This window comes from Pelodiscus sinensis, chromosome 9, assembly GCF_052426305.1.
Source record: "Pelodiscus sinensis isolate ZL-2025 chromosome 9, ASM5242630v1, whole genome shotgun sequence".
NCBI classification, from domain to species: Eukaryota; Metazoa; Chordata; order Testudines; family Trionychidae; genus Pelodiscus; species Pelodiscus sinensis.
In genome coordinates, this window is record NC_143060.1 from 62,249,315 (window position 1) to 62,267,760 (window position 18,446).

General features: G+C 44.3%; 1 protein-coding gene across 7 annotated transcripts in view; it reads right to left on the reverse strand.

Moving 5' to 3' along the window:
* The window catches only part of RALGPS2 (Ral GEF with PH domain and SH3 binding motif 2), a 214,042-nt gene that overhangs the window by 20,404 nt on the left and 175,192 nt on the right, over window positions 1–18,446 (reverse strand). For 4 of the 7 annotated variants that reach the window (XM_075936864.2, XM_075936866.2, XM_075936861.2 and 1 more), the window contains 3 exons: window positions 17,691–17,768; window positions 9,027–9,132; window positions 221–313 (listed from right to left, as the gene is read on the reverse strand). In XM_075936864.2, coding sequence (XP_075792979.1) covers window positions 221–313; window positions 9,027–9,132; window positions 17,691–17,768 — 277 coding nt within the window. The remainder of the gene's footprint in view (window positions 1–220; window positions 314–9,026; window positions 9,133–17,690; window positions 17,769–18,446) is intronic. The other 3 variants (XM_075936867.2, XM_075936865.2, XM_075936863.2) reach the window with 1 other exon arrangement.

Here is an 18,446-nt window from a genome sequence, read left to right on the forward strand (position 1 = left end):
AATGACACATGCTAAGCACATGTTCCCTGTATAGCCTATTACAGTGGCCACTTCTATTACATTTTAGCAATGTGAGATGACACAAAATGACTGAAGGACAAGACAGTTTTCACTTGCAGGCGCACCGGTCCTGGACTATTTCATTGGTCTGAGTACCAGGAAAGCGCATTTACTTTCAATTTTGGGAGGCAGTGTTAGAAGATGCACTATTAACACATACATGTTTTCTCTCTGTAGCCTTCAGAGACTTTGCGGCATAGTAAAAAAGCTGGGTTCCACACAGTGCTGCCCAATATTTTGTCCAGGATGCTACCTACAGAGAAAGAGTGAACAGATTAATAAAGCAAAATATTTCAAACTGTCTTCTTGTGGAAAATGCATGTACGTTTATACCTTATCCTCTCACAAATTTCCTTGGATAGCAACCGCCCAGAACTTAGCCCAGCCAAAAAGAGCTGCCTTTTCACTGATGCTATTTCTAGTTAGATTAAGAATACATACCCCCCAGGAACACAGTATAACTCAAGAAAGCAGTGCACAGAGGTCCTGATAACATGTCAGTGATCCAGACATCAAACAAGGTAATATTTATTTTCTCTACTTTACCAAGACATTTTATTCAATACTGCACTGAGTACAGAACTACCTTTTTAAAAAATCATATATTTCCCAGCAAAGGACACCATCCAGAATTAGACTATGGATTTGTTTGGAAATTACTGATTTATAATAAAATATTTGTAATATAGCTACTAAGACCCATTTTAGGTGCTGATGTCATTTCAGAACTCATCCATCATCAAGCTGGTAAAAACAATTGCTTGCCTACCTAGCTTTCTTTCATAACTGTTGTTCTTTGAGATGTGTTGCTCACACCTTCTGGGATCCATGCTCATGAGCTGATATATTAGGCTCCACTGACCCTATGTCCTCTTAGTTCCTTCTTACTGGCAACTTGAATAGAGGAGCAAGAGGACAGGTAATGGAATGGACATGAGCAATCAATCTAGAAGAATGACTATGAAAGGTAGGTAACCATTTTTTCTTCCAGTACTTGCTCGTGTTGATCCCAAACAAAGGGACTCTCAAACAGTGCCAATGGAGGCAAGCTCAGAGTTCACAGTCTTGAAGCTTGCAGCATTGTTCTGCTGAAACCAGCCCAAGCCCACTGTGTAAAGTGCATAATAGGACATGAACGTGTTGACAGATGACCAAGTAGCAGCTCTACAGATCTCTTGGATCAGCACCTGATCTAGGAAGGCTGCCAATGACACTTGCACTCTAGTTGAGTGTGCCTCGACTTTTGCCAATGTAGGCACTTTTACCAGCTTGTAGTAGTACTGGATGCAATCTGTGATCCAGAACAAAATCCTTTGAGCAGATACCTAGTGCCCTTTCATCTTATCTGCTACCGCAACAAACAGCTGCATTGACTTACAGGACATCTGTGTCCTATCAATACAGATGGCTAGCACCTTCCGGATGTCCAGGGCATGTAACCTGCTCTCCACTACAGATTTATGTGACTTCAGAAAGAAGATGGGTAAAAAAATGTCCTGGAAAGTATGAAACTGGGAAACTACCTTGGACAGGAACACCTGGGGAGGCTGCAACTGAACCTTATATTTGTAGAACACTGTAGAAGCTGAGGTAAGTGCTCTGATCTCATATACTCAGAGGGCAGATGCAACCTCAATCAGGAATTCAACCTTCCAGGAAGAGAGAAGAAAGCAGGAAGCCAGAGGTTTGAAGGGAGGTCCCAGAAACCTCAACAGCATGCAATTCAAATTCCAGAGAGGGACAGGATCCCCAAAGTGAGGGTTAAGATGCTCCAGACCTTTCAAGAACTCAGCTGTCATGTCATGTGCAAAGACTAACTTGCCTTGGAATGGGCTTAAAAACAGCCAGGTGGACCATGACTGATGATAGGGACAAGTCCTACAGTTTGAGGTGCAGGATCACCTGCAGCAAGTTGTTTGGCCCAAATGTATCAATCCAAAGCCCATCGCACAAATCTTCCAATCTGCCCAGTATGTCGCTCTGGTGAAAGGCTTCTTGCTGCCCAGTAAAACCTGTTGCACCTGGATCAAACATTCCCACTCTTCCACATTCAACTATGTAACAGCCATAGTACAAGCTGTCAAGTTACAAGCCTCCAAGTTCAGGTATAGGAGAATGCCATAGTTCTGGGACAGCAGGTCCAACCAGTGAGAGAACAGCAGTCACGTGGCTACCGAAAAGGTCCAGGAGCATGTCCAAACAGTGCTGGTGAGGCCACTTGGAGGTCTCGTTCGGTTTCATATTCATGAGGACTCTGTGGATCAATGGCATCAGCAGGAAGGCATACATAAGTGGTCTCTACCACAGAAGCAGAAAAGCATCTGACAAGGAATTCCAGTTCATGCCCCGGAGCGAACAAAACACGTGGCATTTCCTGTTCTAGCAGGATATGAACAAGTCAACCTTGGGAGTCTCCCACTTTGGGAAGATTATATTGGCCACCTCAAGATGGAGTGTCCACTTGTGGTGGGTCAAGAAGTTCTTGCGGAGGCAATTTGCTAGCACATTCTTAATCCCAGGCATGTGCATGGCTACCAGATGAATGGCATGCTGTTCACACAAGTCTCAAAGGCTAAGAGCTCCTTGGCAAGATGAACTCCGCCTTGCCTGTTGATGTAATATGTTGCAATGGTATTGTCTATGAGGACCTGTCCCACGTTGCCCTTCGGGTGGGACAAGAACACTTGGCAGGCAAGGCAAACTGTCTGTAGCTCCCTGACATTGATGTGAAAGGCCAAATCATCCCTGAGCCAGTGGTTTTGAGCCCTGAGCTCACCCAAGTGGTCTCCCCAATGCAGGTCTGAAGCATGAGACCAGGGTCAGTGAAGAAATCGGGGCCATGAAGGGGATACCTCCATCACCAACCCACCATCACCACTCCTATCTACCTCCTCTAGATCATGTCTGTTTGGGATATAAACCAACACCAGCTACGTTTGCAGAGGCTGGAAGTGGAGCTAGGTATGGGACCACGCATGTGACCACAGGCATGTGTAAATCATGTTGAGTGGGTGGTTCTTCAAATGAGAAATCTGGTCTGTCATGGTCCAAAAACGTGCCTCCAGGAAGACAGCCCTGGCTCGAATGGAGCTGAGTACCACCCCTACGAACAATATGCACTAGACTGGCTTTAAGGAGGATTTTTTTATTATTGACCAACAGGTCCTGGTCATGGCAGATGAAACACACCAGATAGAGGCTTCTCTACTGTTGATCGTCAGACTTGCCCTTGAGTCAATTGTCGAGATACTGGAATACCTGGACCCCTTTATGTCTGAGGTAAGCAGCCACTGGCATCATATGTTTTGCAAAGACCTTTGGGTCTGATGAAAGGCCAAAGAAAAATGCCGTAAATTGGAAATGTCATTCATCCACTATAAAACAGAGGATACTTCTGGGACCTTGGAATATGGAGTTATGGAAATAGGTGACCTTCAAGTTGAGGGCACATTAACAGTCTCCCAGATCCAGGAAGGATATGATGGAGGCCAGGGAATCCAGGCGAAACTTCAACTTTCTTAGAGACTTATTAAGGCATTGTAGGTAAAAAAAATGGGTCTGAGACTCCCTTTCCCTTTTGGAATCAGAAATTACTTGGCATAGAAACCTTTCCCTGCCAACCTCCTCCACTGCTTCTATGGGCAGGAGGTTCTCAATCTCTTGAAGAGGAGTTGCCTATGAGAAGTGTCCCTGAAGAGGGACAGGAAAGAGGTGGGATGAAGGGAAGAGCAGCCATAAACTGCAGGGTGTAACCTTGAGACACTACGTCCAACGACCAACAGTCTGAGGTGGCTTGGGACCAGGTGGAACAGAGGGGATGAAGGCAGTTGAGGAAAGAGTGGGCTGGATCTTAGAAGGCGAATGGGTGTCACACTTGAATATACTCTCAAAATGAGCACTTCTGTCTCCCAGGGTGTTTTGCCAGATTAGGCTGCAAGAGTGAGTATGAGGAGAAAGGGCAACTGTGGCTGAAACTAATGTCACTATTTCTCTTTTCCTTGCACACCCCTGATGAGACTGCTAAAGCACAGGCAATGGGGCAGCTAAAACTGCTCTCTCATAGGCTGAGACATATTCATGCTCAGTGAGCCAAGGTTGGCCCCGGTGTCCTTTAGCTCATGCAGCCTCGCATCCGTCTGGTCCAAAACCAGACTGCTCTCTTTGAATGAGAGATCCTGGATTGAGGTCTGTATTTCTTGGATAGTCCTGTGGCCTGAAACCAGCAGCCTCATTACTACTATCTCAACATAACCACTTTGACTGCCAAATCTGCTGAATCCCATGCCATCTGGAGGGAACATCTGGCAGCCGCAGCGTCCTCCTCCAGCAGGGTGCCAAATTCTTGGGCCAAACTCTGTGGGAAGGACTCTTTGAACTTATGGAGGGAGTCCTGTAAGTTAAAATACTAACAGCTTAAGGGGCCTGATGGTTTGCCACCCGGAACTACAAATAGGCTGTTGAATACATTTTCTTTCCAAACAGGTCCATTACTTTGGTCTCTTTTTTTTGTGGGGGGGGAGGGGGTTCAACTGACATGCCCATTTGTCCCTTTCATTGGCTGCAGAGACCACCAGTAAGCCCAACGGAGGGTGGGTATAAGGGTAATCAAACCATTTGTCTGGGACAAAATATTTCTTTTGGGCCCTTTTTGAGGTCGGAGGAATGGAGGAAAAAGTTAACCAGAGGGCCATGGCAATGTTAAGACACCATCATGCACTAGTAATGCAACATGGGTTGGGTTAGAGGCTGACAAAACATTAAGGAAGATATCTCTTTGCTTAGCCATTTCTTGCACCTTTAGGCCCAAATTCTTGGCCACCCAATACAGCAGGGCGCTGGTGCTCTTTGAAGTTGTCCAATGAACTGGTCCTTAAGGGTCTGGGAATTGCCACATTTGAAGATTATGATGGCCGCACTGCTGGGTGAAACTCTGCGTATCTTCCCCCGTGGGGGAAGGGTGGCTTAGAGGTGGCTGTAGTTCCCTCTGCTTTGACTTCCGAGCATGCCTCATATACTGAACCTGGTGCCATCGGTGTGCCAGCTGTTGCTCAAAGGCAGCCGTCGACAAGGAGTGTGAAGGGGGAATCACAGGAAAAAGCATTCCCCACTTGCTCCTATAAGGCTACTACACTAGCCACTGGCCAAGTTGGCACAGTCGATGTCAACGTGGACTTGGGTGCCCATTCGCACCAGTGAAATCTTGGCAAGAGGCTGAATCAAGCTTCTATGTGGAAGAATTCCCTTCTAGTGACTACAGCATGACCATTGATGCCTAGGCTTGTGGACTGACTCATCACCCGAGACTGGTGCCTGAAGTGAGGTGATAGGTGCAGATATCGAGAACTGGGACTGGAGAAGCATGGGGAGCACTCCAATGAGGCAGGCAAGCAATTGGGAGAATGACTGGCAGGCAGATGAATGGTTCTGGTATTATGGGGACCAGCACACTCCTCTAGGCAACCTGTGTTAGATGGTGGAAACCATGAACACAGTCTGGTGACCAAGGAAGAGCCCCAAAGGGTCTAGGCTGTGATTCCAGCAATCTGCGGTGCAGAGCACTGCTTTATCTTGGGGGCTTGGCAGCACTCCATCGTTCCCTCAGGGTGCTGACTTATCCTTGTGAGAAGCCTTTGCTGGTTCCTGAGTCACATGCTGCATTTTACAGATGTAAAATCCCATTTTATCAGTTAAATGTTATGTTTTCTAGTTAACTGCTTAAAGAGGGGTGGCTGAAGTGCTACGCTAGCCCAGCAGGACTGGAGTGCCCCCAGCCTGTGGCATGGCAGGCCTATCCCTGCCATGGGTAGGGGCTGCTCCAACCAGGTTGGAGAGTCTCTCCACTCACAGCCTCCCACCCACAGTGCGGCAGGCTGTTCCAGCCCAGCCATGCCACCAGTTAACCGTAACCCCACTAAAGCTGTGCACCTGGGTGGGCACAAACACATCTAGAATGAAATGGATACGAGCCAGCACTTGAAGAAAAGCGGTTGTTTTTCGAGATGTGCTTCTCATGACCATTCCATTCTAGTGTGCATATGCCCATGTGCGTAATTGTTGGATGGACTGGACATGAGCAACACACTTCAAAGAACAAGTTATGAAAGGTAGGTAGCCACTTTTTCTTCTCCGAGTGTTTGCTCATGTTGATTCCATTCTAGGTAATTCAAAAGCAGTATCGCTAAAAGGAGGTTCAGAATTCACAGCCATCAGATTTTGCAACACTGCTCCACTGAAGCCAGAATTTAATGAGATGTAAATGTGTGGATGGACAACCAAGAAGCAGCCCATCAGATATCTTGAATAGACCCTTGGGCCAGGAAGACCAACAACAAGGTTTTCACTCTAGTTTAATTTTGCCAGATAATAGGAGACAGATACTGCCAGTGATCTAGGATGAAATTTCTGGACAGACACTGGAACACTTTTCATTCTCTCCACCACCATTACAAACAATTGAGTCAACTTATGGAACAGCTTAGTCCTTTCGCTTTAAAAGGCCAGAGCTCTCCAGATGTCCAGAGAGTGCAATTTGTGCTCCTCTTCCGACTTATGAGATTTTTGAAAGCGCATGGGTAGGTATACATCGTGACCTGTATGAAACTGCAAAACTACTTTGGGCAAGAAAGCCGTTTGTGGTCATAGCTTGACCTTGTCCTTGTAGGACACTATATAGGTAGACTCGGAAATAAGCATCATAACCACAGCGACCCTTTGAGCAGTCTAGCCCGGAGGGCTCTGACACCAGATGGAAAACAACCTCCTTGAGGAGAGCCTTCAAAACGATGGTGCACTCCATTTTTGTTCTAAGATGAAAGCTCTTACTCCAGCAGCACAACAGAGGGCACCATTGTTGACCCAATGGATACCACTAAGGGAAAAATCTCCAATGACTGAGCACAGACACACACCCCTACATGGAATCAACATGAGCAAATACTCAAAGAAGAACATGCTTTCTGTTCCAAAGTTATTATTGATGCTTATGTAGTGGTACAATTATCTCTCACTAACTATGGAGTCTATTACAACATGGCCATCCCTATCAGCTAGCGTAATGGGAACTAACTTCTAACCTACAGCCAACCAGCCAACTGAGCTACAATAATAGTCATTTTTTGTGGCTTATAAAAAGCTACACAGATTATTTTTGATGTGCTGCTATTTGTCAAATAGCAATGACAATGTTTAAATAAAAAGAAATTTCTAAACCACCTGCTGATAGAAGCAGCATTAATAAAAAGCAGCATTTTTTATTGTATGGCATCAGCATTGTAACATGCTGATTCCAGGCATCATAAACCTTTAATTATGAAAGGACAGAGATGCTTTTCTTCTTCTCTGGGAACTTCAAATTACGATGACAAAAACGTGCTGCATTTATTCTAGTCTGCATTCATACTATATTTTAATAAGACACAATAATGAGTTTTTTTAAATGGCCAGTGAGCTTATTTTTCTAAATTTATTATGTGTGAAAACATTGTAGTCTGAAACATGTAAGCAGAATCCACGGTTTTACCTGTTAACATCATTACTGCTGGGATTTGTCAACAAGTGTATGCAAGCAATGGATTATGCAAACAAGGACATTTTGGTTTTTTAAAATATAAAATGACTAAACTCAGACCAAATAAAGTTAAAGTATTTACATTACAATATAATTTGCAATACTTTTAAGCAGTTGAATGTATGCATAAATTGATATATTAGAACAAGGGCATTTAATATTAAGGTAGAATGAGATTGCAAATACATAAGAAATATAGGAATAGACATGATGCTTGTGCCATAGATTAAGAAATCATATTTATAGACAGTCAGAATAAAAAAAAATAATCTTAAGGGACAGATTCTTAGCTGGTATTCATTGGGACAGCGCCCACGTAACCAATGGGATTTACGTCATTAAAGATCTATCAATAAATGAGAGGGAATGATGACATTTTGTAGTCGAGGTTCCTTAATTTGTTCACTCTTCGGATCAGTTCAACAGTTAGGGAGTGAAATAAATGATTAGTACTTCCACACTCCAGTTGGATATAAATGGCAGCAAAACTGACATTCTAGTTAAGGACCTAGATCTTGTAATTGTATCTGCATAAGCTGGCAGTTGTATCAATAGCAGACACACAAAGGTCTAGCCACATGGATTCAGTTGTAGCATGGGTGTCCAGTACTGTACCTTATTGTGCAGCATTGCAAGTGCTTTGGCTTGGGGGAATCTAGTAGTTATAAATATAATTATTACATATCGTAACAGTGTGTTGCCATTATAGTTCAAAGCAAAAGTTCTGAGAAGGATGCATCCTCCTTAATACATCCAGTGTTATTTAATTCAGGCATTGTAGAGATGTCTCAATAATTTATGAAGTTATAGACTGTGTATGCAAGGAAGTGGAGACTGAATTCTACAAGCTATATATGTGAATTCTCTTGTGTCAGTAGGGTTATATCAACACTAAACAAAAAGATTGTTAAAATATTAATCTCAACAGTTGCCAGGCTCTTGCCCTCTAAAGAAATTTTCTCATTCTTTTAGTGGCAGATTATACTATGGTAAATTAAATGTTTAAGTTACATACTTTATGCAAGTGCAAAAATGTTAGTACAGGATTAATGGAATACTTTTGAAGGAACAGTGAAGAACCATCTTCTATAACAGTAACTCCTTGATTTAGACAAATCATATGAATTCCAACAAATCAAATCTAAGAGCACGAGCCTTTGTAAGTGGCAAATATATAACTTTCCAAACATAGAAGTCTTTACACACTTTTTAAAAAGTTAGTTCCTACTTAATCATAATTCCTACTGATTTTAGCAGGATTTCTCTTTCACTAAGGAGTGGGTAAAAAGTGAGCAGAGACTTCCAGAATTTAACCAAATAGCTTTGCTCTGTTTTAAAGATATTGTTTTAAAAGTAGAGGCAGAGGAAAAATGGTTTAAGCATATATTTGAAGTCTTACTGTAGGCTTTTTGCCTTCTTTCAATAAAGTCTTCCTTCTGAGAACACCTTGAATAGTAACTGCTCCTGGATACAAATGAACAGCCAAATCTTCAGATTCTGCAGAACTACAAGAAGGATGTAAGAAAATAGTGTGAAAAATATATAAAAATCCTTTTCCCAAAGCAGTTTCCCAATCATTACCCAAACATAATGTAAACATCTGTACTTTAATTTAGAAATGCTGGCATTTCAAGTATTACACTTCATCATGGGAGGAAAAAAAAAAAAAACTTTGGTGGCGGTGAGGGTTGCTCTTGTGGAATTTACAGTCAGAAGCACAAGTGAGTGATTACTCAGGCTATGGCTACATTAGAGAGCATATAATGACACAGGGACATCAGCAACGCGGTGCCACTGTAAGCTCTCTAGAGTAGCTGCTCAAACTGCTGGGAGAGAACTCTGCCATGGACTGGATTAATCCACCTCCAAAAAATGGTGGCAACTACACTGACAGGAGAAAAATCTCCCACTAACATAGTGCTGTCCACACCAGTGCTTAGCTGGGTGTAACTAAAGTCACTGAGGGGATGGCTTATTCACACCTCTGAGTGACATACATAGTAATGCAGACATATCCTGTAACTCATAGACTTTAAGGACAGAAGGAACCAGCATGATCATGTACTCTGCCCTCCTGCATATTGCAGGTCACCAAACCTTACCCACCCAATTCCTGTAATAGACCCCTAATCTCTGGCTGAGTTACCAAAGGCTTTAAATAATGACTTAAAAATACTTCAAGTTACAGAGACTCCGCCATTTACACTAGTTTAAATCTGCAAGTGACCATGCTGCAGAGGAACAAAAAACAATCAGGCCAAAAAGTGGTTTATTATTTTAAAAAGTACTTCCCAAAGCTCAGGATACAGACATATTTCTATTATAACTAATTTTAACTGGTAAAAAAATAATAGGTTTTCCATTACTCCTTGACTATGTAATGCTGTGTCATTGTTCGATTTTTTTTATTAGACTCTTCCTAAATCCTAGTGGGAAAAGTAATTTTTTTTTAGAATAAATATAACAAATTACAAAAGAAAAAAGCAGAATTGCAACAAAACATGCACAATTTAATTAGAAGATATTTGAAAGAAGTAACAGCAGCATCAATAGTAGAGAGCAGAATGTGTGTCCCGCAGCAGTAAATTGTGGGTGTTTTAATGCAGCTGGAGCACTATTAACTCCCTATCAATCTAAAAGATGCCCAAATAGAATATGACAAAACCAATGTCAAGTATCGCGAAAAGGAAAACAAACTTTATTAATAATGAGCAACTGACTGGCTTATAAATTATTTTAAAACAGGAAAGATTTTTATTTTCACAAGAGGGATAATTTCAGTTCATATCAACTAGTTATACAATTAAATAGGGTTATGCAAAGGCTCTTTAGATATATGCTGAGAAAATTCTGACATCTCTGTTGAAGTAAATCAGAATGAATCCCATACCAACTTCACGCATATACAAAATAAAAGGAAGTTACTCACTTTGTGCAGTAACGACTGTTCTTTGAGGTATGTGTCCCCCCGTGGGTTCTCCACCAGTGAAGGGTCATCCCCTGGAGCATCAGTTCAGAACTTTTTCCCTAGCAGTATACTGTTGGGCCGCACATGCGCAGGAGGCAGCTAACGCCCTTGGTGGTTTAATAACCGTCTCACGCATGGTCCAACCCCTCACCTTCCGTTCCTCAATTGCACCCGAGCAGAGGGGTGAAAGGGAGTGTCAGGGAGCACCCACTAGGACACACACCTCTAAGAACACTCGTTACTGCATGAAGTGAGTAACTTCCTTTTCTTCTTCGGGTGATGTCCCCATGGATTCTCCACTGTAGATGATTACAAAGCTGTACCCACTGTGGATGGTGGGAATCGGAGTTACTGCCTACTGGCAGAGGATAAGACTTCTGTAGCCACTGCTGTATCTCCTGCTAGTTGCGGCATGATGGCATAATGCCTGGCAAAGGTATGTTCAGATGACTAGGTGGCTGCCTGATAGATGTCACTCAAAGGGACACTGCTCAGGAAAGCAGTAGTTGTTGCCAGGGCACGGCTCTCGGCAGTTGTCAAGGGCTTATTATGAAGACCATGACAGTGGATGATACAGAACGCTATCAGTTTGGAGATGCGTTGGGAGGAGATGGGTGTGCCCCTGGAATGGTTAGCAACTGAGACAAAAAGGCATGCCATTTTGTGGAACACCTGCATTCTGTCAATGTAGAACTCTAGAATGTGACGAATGTCCAGCATACGAAGCATCGTGTCCCAGGGGACATATGCAGCGTTGGGGGGGGGGGGGGGAGTGGGCAGGACTATAGGCTCACTGATGTGGAATGAGGTGCTGACTTTAGGGAGAAAGGAAGGGTTCGGTCTTAGAGTCACTCTGTCCTTGGCAAAAATGGTGTAGGATGGACCAGCCATTAATCTCATTGACCCTCCTTGTGGAGGGGACGACTACCAAAACAGCACCCTCATTGTGAGAAATGAAAGTGCACATGTGGCCATAGGCTCAAATGGGGGGAGGGGTGTCTCATAAGGCAGCACTAAATTGAGGTCCCATCAGGGTGCAGGTGCTGGGGGGGGGGGGAGGGAGGGAGAGAGGAATAAAGGTTCTGGAGGCCCCTTAAAAACCTCTTGGTAACAGAAGGATGAGCGAAAACTGATAAGCCATCCACTTGTTCATGGAATGCAGCAATTGCTGCAAAGTGTACCCTGACCATGAAGACAGACAAGCCCCCTTCCTTAAGGTGCTATATGTAGTCTAGAATGGAAGGAAATGGGGCATTCTGAGGATCAAGGTGGATTTATTAGCACCAGGATGTGAAGCGTCTCCATTTTTGAAGGTAAGTCTTTCTGGTAGAAGAAGAACTGACTTCACGCACTCAGAGCATGAAGGGATTCATCTCCCTGGAACTGGAGAGGAGCCAGGCATGAAGATGGAGCGTGTGAAGCCGGGGATGCAGTAGCATGCCATGGTGTTTGGATAGGAGATCTCTTCTGGAAGGAAGCAGATAAGGTGGTTTGACCGACATGTATTGGAGGGACAGGAACCAGGTCTGCCTGGACCATGATGGTGCTATTAGGATGACAAAAGAGCTGTCTAGTCGTATCTTGAGCAGGACTCTGGAGATGAGTGGCACTGGAGGGAAGGCATAGTGTAGTGGCTTGTCCCATGGGATCAGAAAGGCGTCCCCCCTGGAATCACAACCGAGACCCACTTGGCAGCAGAATTGTGCACATGGTGTTGTTGCTGGTTGCGAAGATTAGTGGATATCCCCACCTGCGGAAGACAGAAGCTGCCACTGATGGATGTAACTCCCACTCGTGATCTGTGGGAAAGTCATGGCTGAGAGTGTCCGCCATTATGTTCTTGATGCCGGGCAAGTAGGATGCTCTCAGGATAACACCATATTGGATACATGAGTTCCAAAGGTGAGTGGCCTCTGTGCAGAGGTACCAGGAATCTGCACCCCCCTGCCTGTTTATACAGAATATAGTGGCCGTAATGTCTGTTGGTATGCTGACTGTGTGATTGATAATGAGTTGGGCAAAGTGCTTGCAGGTGTTTCTGACAGCCCTGAGTTCTAACAGATTGATGTTTAGAAGGGCTTCATACTGTGACCATTTTCCCTGCACAGTATGGTGACTCAGGTGTACACCCCAGCCTATGAGTGGGGCATCCGTGGTGATTTGCACAGAGGGTTCTGGTTTAAGGAAGGGGACCCGTGTGAGGAGACTATGGGGGGATGTCCACCACCTGAGGGATTGGAGCATGTGATCAGGAACGGTAACTGACTTGTGGAATGGGTGATGAGATGTCTTGCAAATGGAGGTCAACCAATGTTGCAGGGCGCAAAAATGGAGACGTGAAAACTGGACAACATGTCATGGCAGCAATGTGGCCCAATATTTGGAGACAGTTATGAACAGCAGTGACTGAGTTCGTAGATACCGCATTGACAAGACCACGGAGGATATTGAGCCACTGTTGAGGTAAGTAGGCTAGAGCTGATAAGGAATCAAGGTGAGCACCTATAAACTCTATTTCTTGGAGCAGACTGGGCATAGATTTCTTCTCGTTTATCAGAAGTTCCAGGTAATTGAAGAGGCACCTGGTCTTTAACACCATGTCTATCACCTCTGCATACGACTGTCCTTTGATGAGGCAGTCATTGAGGTACGGGAAAATGACGACCCCTTGTCGGCAGAAATAGGCTGCCACTACTACGAGGATCTTTGAGAAGACTTAAGGTGCCGAGGAGAGGCCAAAGGGGAGGACTGTGTATTGGTAATGGTCCTCCCCAACTGCAAAACAGAGAGAAAAGGTCTGTGGGCTAGTAGTATGGAGATGTGGAAATAGGCATCCTAGAGGTTGAAGGCTGCAAACCAGTCCCCTCTGTCCAGTGCAGGGATGATTGAAGCCAGTGTGACCATCTTGAAATGCTGTTTCTCAGAAACTTGTTCAATTTGCGCAGATCTAGGATTGGTCTCCAACCTTGTGCTTCTGGGTCAGGAAGTACGTTGAATAAAACCCTCTTCCCTGATAAGGAGTAGGGACCCTCTCTATTGCTCCTATGTTTAGAAGTCAATTGATCTCTTGCCTGAGAAAGGGCTTGTGAGAGGGGTACCTGAAGAGGGAGGGGAGAGAGAGAGAAGGTAAGGGGCAAGCAATGTGAGTGGGATAGAGTAGCCTGCATGAACAATCTCGAGAACCCACTGATCTGATGTTATTGCGTCCCAACGATGTAGAAAGGGGCGGAGCCTGTGGTCAAATATTGTTTCTGGCTTGTTGGCACTAGATGATAGAGGAGGTCGGACAGACCCCCCGACCAAGACTTCAAATTCGCTGCTTAGAAGCCTGAGAACCCAAGGAATGTGACTGAGGCAGACACTTCCTCTGGGAAGGTTATGGTCATAAGGTTCATGTGGGGGCAGCTATAGAAGCTGTCCCTGTTCTTGTTAGGGAAGTAGTATCTGCAATGATATGGAGAAGTGCCCATGCCTAATGTGCGGAGGGTTGCTTGGGAGTCCTTACTGTTATGAAGGATCTCATCTGTATCTGCTGTGAAAAGTTTTGACTTGTCAAATGGGAGATCCTGAACTCGTCTGAAGTGCCTGAGGCACCCCAGCAACATGTAGGTAGGAGGCTCTCCTCATGATCACGGCCATGACCGTGGCTATAGCAGCTGTGTTTGCCATATCAATGGCAGATAATAAGGCTGTTTGCGCAATGGCGTGGCCCTCTTGAATCACTGCCCTGAAAATAGGTCTTTTGGAGTCTGGCAGGTGTTCAATCAGTTCAGCCAGCTTGGAGTAATTATCAAAATCAGGATTTGCTACCAAGGCCAAATAGTTTGCTATGAGAAGCTGTAATGTGGCTGAAGAGTGGATCTTTTTGACAAATAGGTCTAATTTCTTGTGCTCTTTATCATAAAGTGTGCCCTTGAGGGGCTTTTGAGCATTGATTAGCTGCTTCCACGACTAGGGAGTTCTGTTGTGGATGAGAGAAGAGAAATTCTAGACCTTTAGGGGGAACAAAGTATTTGTGGTCCACCTTTTTGCAGGTTGGTTGGATGGAAGCAGGTGTCTGTCAGATGTCAGACACCTCCATGATCGGCTCATCAACTGGCAATGCTATTCGTCCTTGGGCAGCTGGATGTATGTTTTTTAAAAGGCGATGCTGCTTCTACTTTAATTCTTGGGAGCTGGACCTCCTGAGAGGTGGCCACCCTTTTGAAAAGTTCTTGGAATTGTGTTAATCATCAGAGGCATGCCTATCCTCTGGAATTACAGCATCCTCTGGGGCTGAGGATGAATTGTTGCCTGGAGAGTGATGAGGCACCTGCATATCGTCATCCCCCAGGATCTGATCTTCCTCCTCAGAGTCAATCGTGGTGGGAATAGTGAGAGATGGTGAGGCTGGAGGGAGCCATTTTGAGGAGGTAGCCAGTTCTATGACACGGTGTCTACGGGGTGCCCACTGCTCTCATGGAGCCCAACAGCATGGGTAACAAGGGGAGGGCAGTTAGTGCCATTCAAGATACCTCAGTGTGTGGCATGATCGGTCATTGTAGTGATAGTACTGTCGAGATGCAGCTGGGGGGAGTGTTGTGAGGAGAACATTCCTCTGGTCATAATAATGAAGCCCCTCATGCGGTGATGGAGACCTGGCATTGCCCCTGCATAAATGAGGGGAAGGGGGCACTGGGGAAGGCTCCCTCGAAGGGGGAAGAGAGCATAAAGATACATCATTGGTCCGCCATGTCAGTAAATTGGGGTTACTGATGGCTAAGTCAGTATGGTGCGGGCACACTGATAGCCACCCCCTTAACAGCGCCTCTGAGGCACGAGAGCTATGTGAGGATGACGGCCTATGATCAGGCAGTGCTGGAGTCTTACAGGACCACTTGGCAGGCGGCTCCCTGCTCCTTCCCAGCGCCGTGCTTATAAGAACTGTGGGCGGCAGTGCTGATGTGCAGCAGCGCGGTTTTTCGGCACAGAGTGAGTGTGCTGGCTCCACTTCAGTTCTGGGGGTTGCAGTCACTGTGCCTGAGGTTGGTGCTGGCACCACAGTTATAGAAGTGCTTGGCACATATCCCTTTGTCCCACTGGGGGACAGCGTAAGAGGCAATGACCTCAAGGTGGAAGGCTTCCTGCCCCAACTTTTACTGGGACTAACTGGCACCTCTGTCTCAGGATCTCTCTCAGACCAGGTAGACTGATCTTTCTATGAAGGCTGCAGCACCTTTTCAAAGAGTATCATTCAGCTCCCAGTCCTTTCTGGCTTTGGCTAACAGGTTGAGGCAGTGGCCATTCCCTTAAAGGCCTGACAACATGTGTCTTATTACAAAGAGACTTTAACACCAGATTACAGAGGGAGACTTCAGAACTTTTATTTATGCTAAATGCGAATGGGCCTTAATATAGATGAGAATTACCTTACACATTACAAAGACAGCCTCCCCACCTTTTGATATTTGTAGTAACTCCAGATTAGCCACTTAACTGACTCTTACAATAAGCAATTTTCTCCTTGTCCCCTCCACCTCACCTTCTGTTCTATGTAGCTGATTCCTTAGTTTGTAATTTGTTTACTTTTAATCATTGTATCCCAGTGTTATATAATGGTCATGCCAATTTCACTTTCAGAATATGACCTGAAGAAGTGGGTCTGCCCCAGGAAAGCTCATCACCTAATAAACTACCTTGTTAGTCTTTAAAGCTACATGACTTTTTTTTTTTAATTTCTGAGGTGTGAAGGACTCACACAGGCAGCGAATGCAGGAGCTATGCCTGTCTGAAGTAGGCATAGGCTCCTTACATTGTTGATACTTCTTAAAAGGTGTCATGCTGAGGAGATAGCAGAAGCCACTTTATGAGGCAGCTGAAGGCCATAATTAGCTCCCCCTGTTAACAGCTGATAAGCAGGAGCATGTGTTCCCTGCCCCTCTCCTCCCCCCTTCTCCCCTCTGGTAAATAATAGATAGTAAGGGAGGAAGGGGGGGGGGGGGGAAGAGAAGGGCAGCTGGCTGAGGAGAAGTGGAGATGCAGCTTATGAAGTGGTCCAAACAGAACAAAAAGAAAAAAAAATATTTTTTTGTCTATTTTATCAGAAGAAATATAGAGAGGGTAAATTCTGAGGCAAAAATTGAAAGAAGCAAGCGCTGGTCTAAAAGAATGTCTCTGAGGAGAGAGACAGCTGAGGAACTCCGTCTGTGAGGGAGGGTGGTAAGAGAGGAATTGAAGGAGAGGGGTCGGGTCGTGCGCAAGGCAGCTATCAAAACTGCCAAGGGCGTGAGCTGCCTCCTGCATATGAGCAGCCCGACAGTAAACTTCTAGGGAAAAAGCTCCGAACTGCGGCTCCAGGGATGACCCATTGCCAAAAATGGAGCACCCACGGGGTCATCACCCAAAGAAGAACTCAGAAATCTGGCAAATATTTTCACTGCAGCTACTAATTGACTGTGACATACTGGCAAATTCAGCCATTAATGTGAACATGAATTTAACTCAATTACACACAATGCTTGCTATTCATTACAAGTTACTCCCTTCTCTTTTACAACTACAGTACCACACTGCTGCAGAGTTGTAATTTATTTAGAACGAAAAGCTGAGTGAGCATGCAGTTTTATATATAGTGCTACTTAGAATGAGTGTGACCACACAGAGGGCCCATTTTAATACATGACTTGCAATTTAACCGCGTCAGTCCTATTTTAAAGGCAAATTCAGTGAAGAACCATTAAAGAAAATACCTCGAGTGTAATCTCAAGCACAATATGTACACTTTTGTTGCCATCATTGTGTCTACCACCATCATTATCACCACCACCACCTCGTTACCCTGATCAACACTTAACAATACTTTACTATAGGTAGCTGCTTATGTAGAGATGCAATATTTAGAAACTGAATAGGCAGACCAGAATGAGTGAGAGCCTATATGAGGATATAGATTAAACCGCAGAAGAGGAAATTTGTTTCAAAGATAAGCCACTACCTTAATTTTGCCTTGAAAGTTAGAAAGATCAGAAATGTCAGAAGACACCCAGTTAATTATCAAGTCAGTCACCAACACCAGAGGAAAAATCTGTGGCCCCTGTGTGCAAGGGGTTATTGTACCTGCTGGCCTTCATGTGGCCTCGATAGCCATTTCGTGCCACTCTTGTCACCGGACCGAGAGAATGGTATAATCTGTTCCTGTTGGATTCCATTATAAATTGTATACATTACATATACTTTTATCCATACAAGCAGCATAATTTGCTAGAACAGTGTAATAAAGTCTCTCTTGTGCCACATATCTACTGCTCCTACAATAAGCAGTAGCGGATGATTTCATTAAGAAAAAACATGCAGTAGTAGATTTCAAAATCCATTTCTTATTTGAACTGATGTTCTTGAAGTCAGTGCTCATCTCACTGGGGTATTTTTACTGTCATCTCAATTAATGGGTTTGAGAAGAGAAAAGCTTCTTTTAACTTACAGAATAAAAATGAAAATACTGTAAGACACTAAATTGGAAACTGCTGCCTTTAATGCTGATTACAGATATTGATACATACTCTGTGACAAGAAGCAAAGGGCAATCAGACCCCTAAACTTAGAAACAGGCACACCATAGTTAGAGGAAAACAAAGACTTCTTAACTCAATCCTGAGTATTGGCACCATTTCAAAATCAACAACAGAGGCCAACGACTTACAAAGAAAAATCACACATTCTGCTATGATACAATATCTATTTAAAATGCTATACATTTAAAACAGATTTCATTTGGCTACATCTTTATTGGCTAGCAAAGGTCAACAAAGCAAAATTTTGTAAGTGGATAATATATGTAGCTTAATATATTATGGGTCCAAGGTCACATACAAA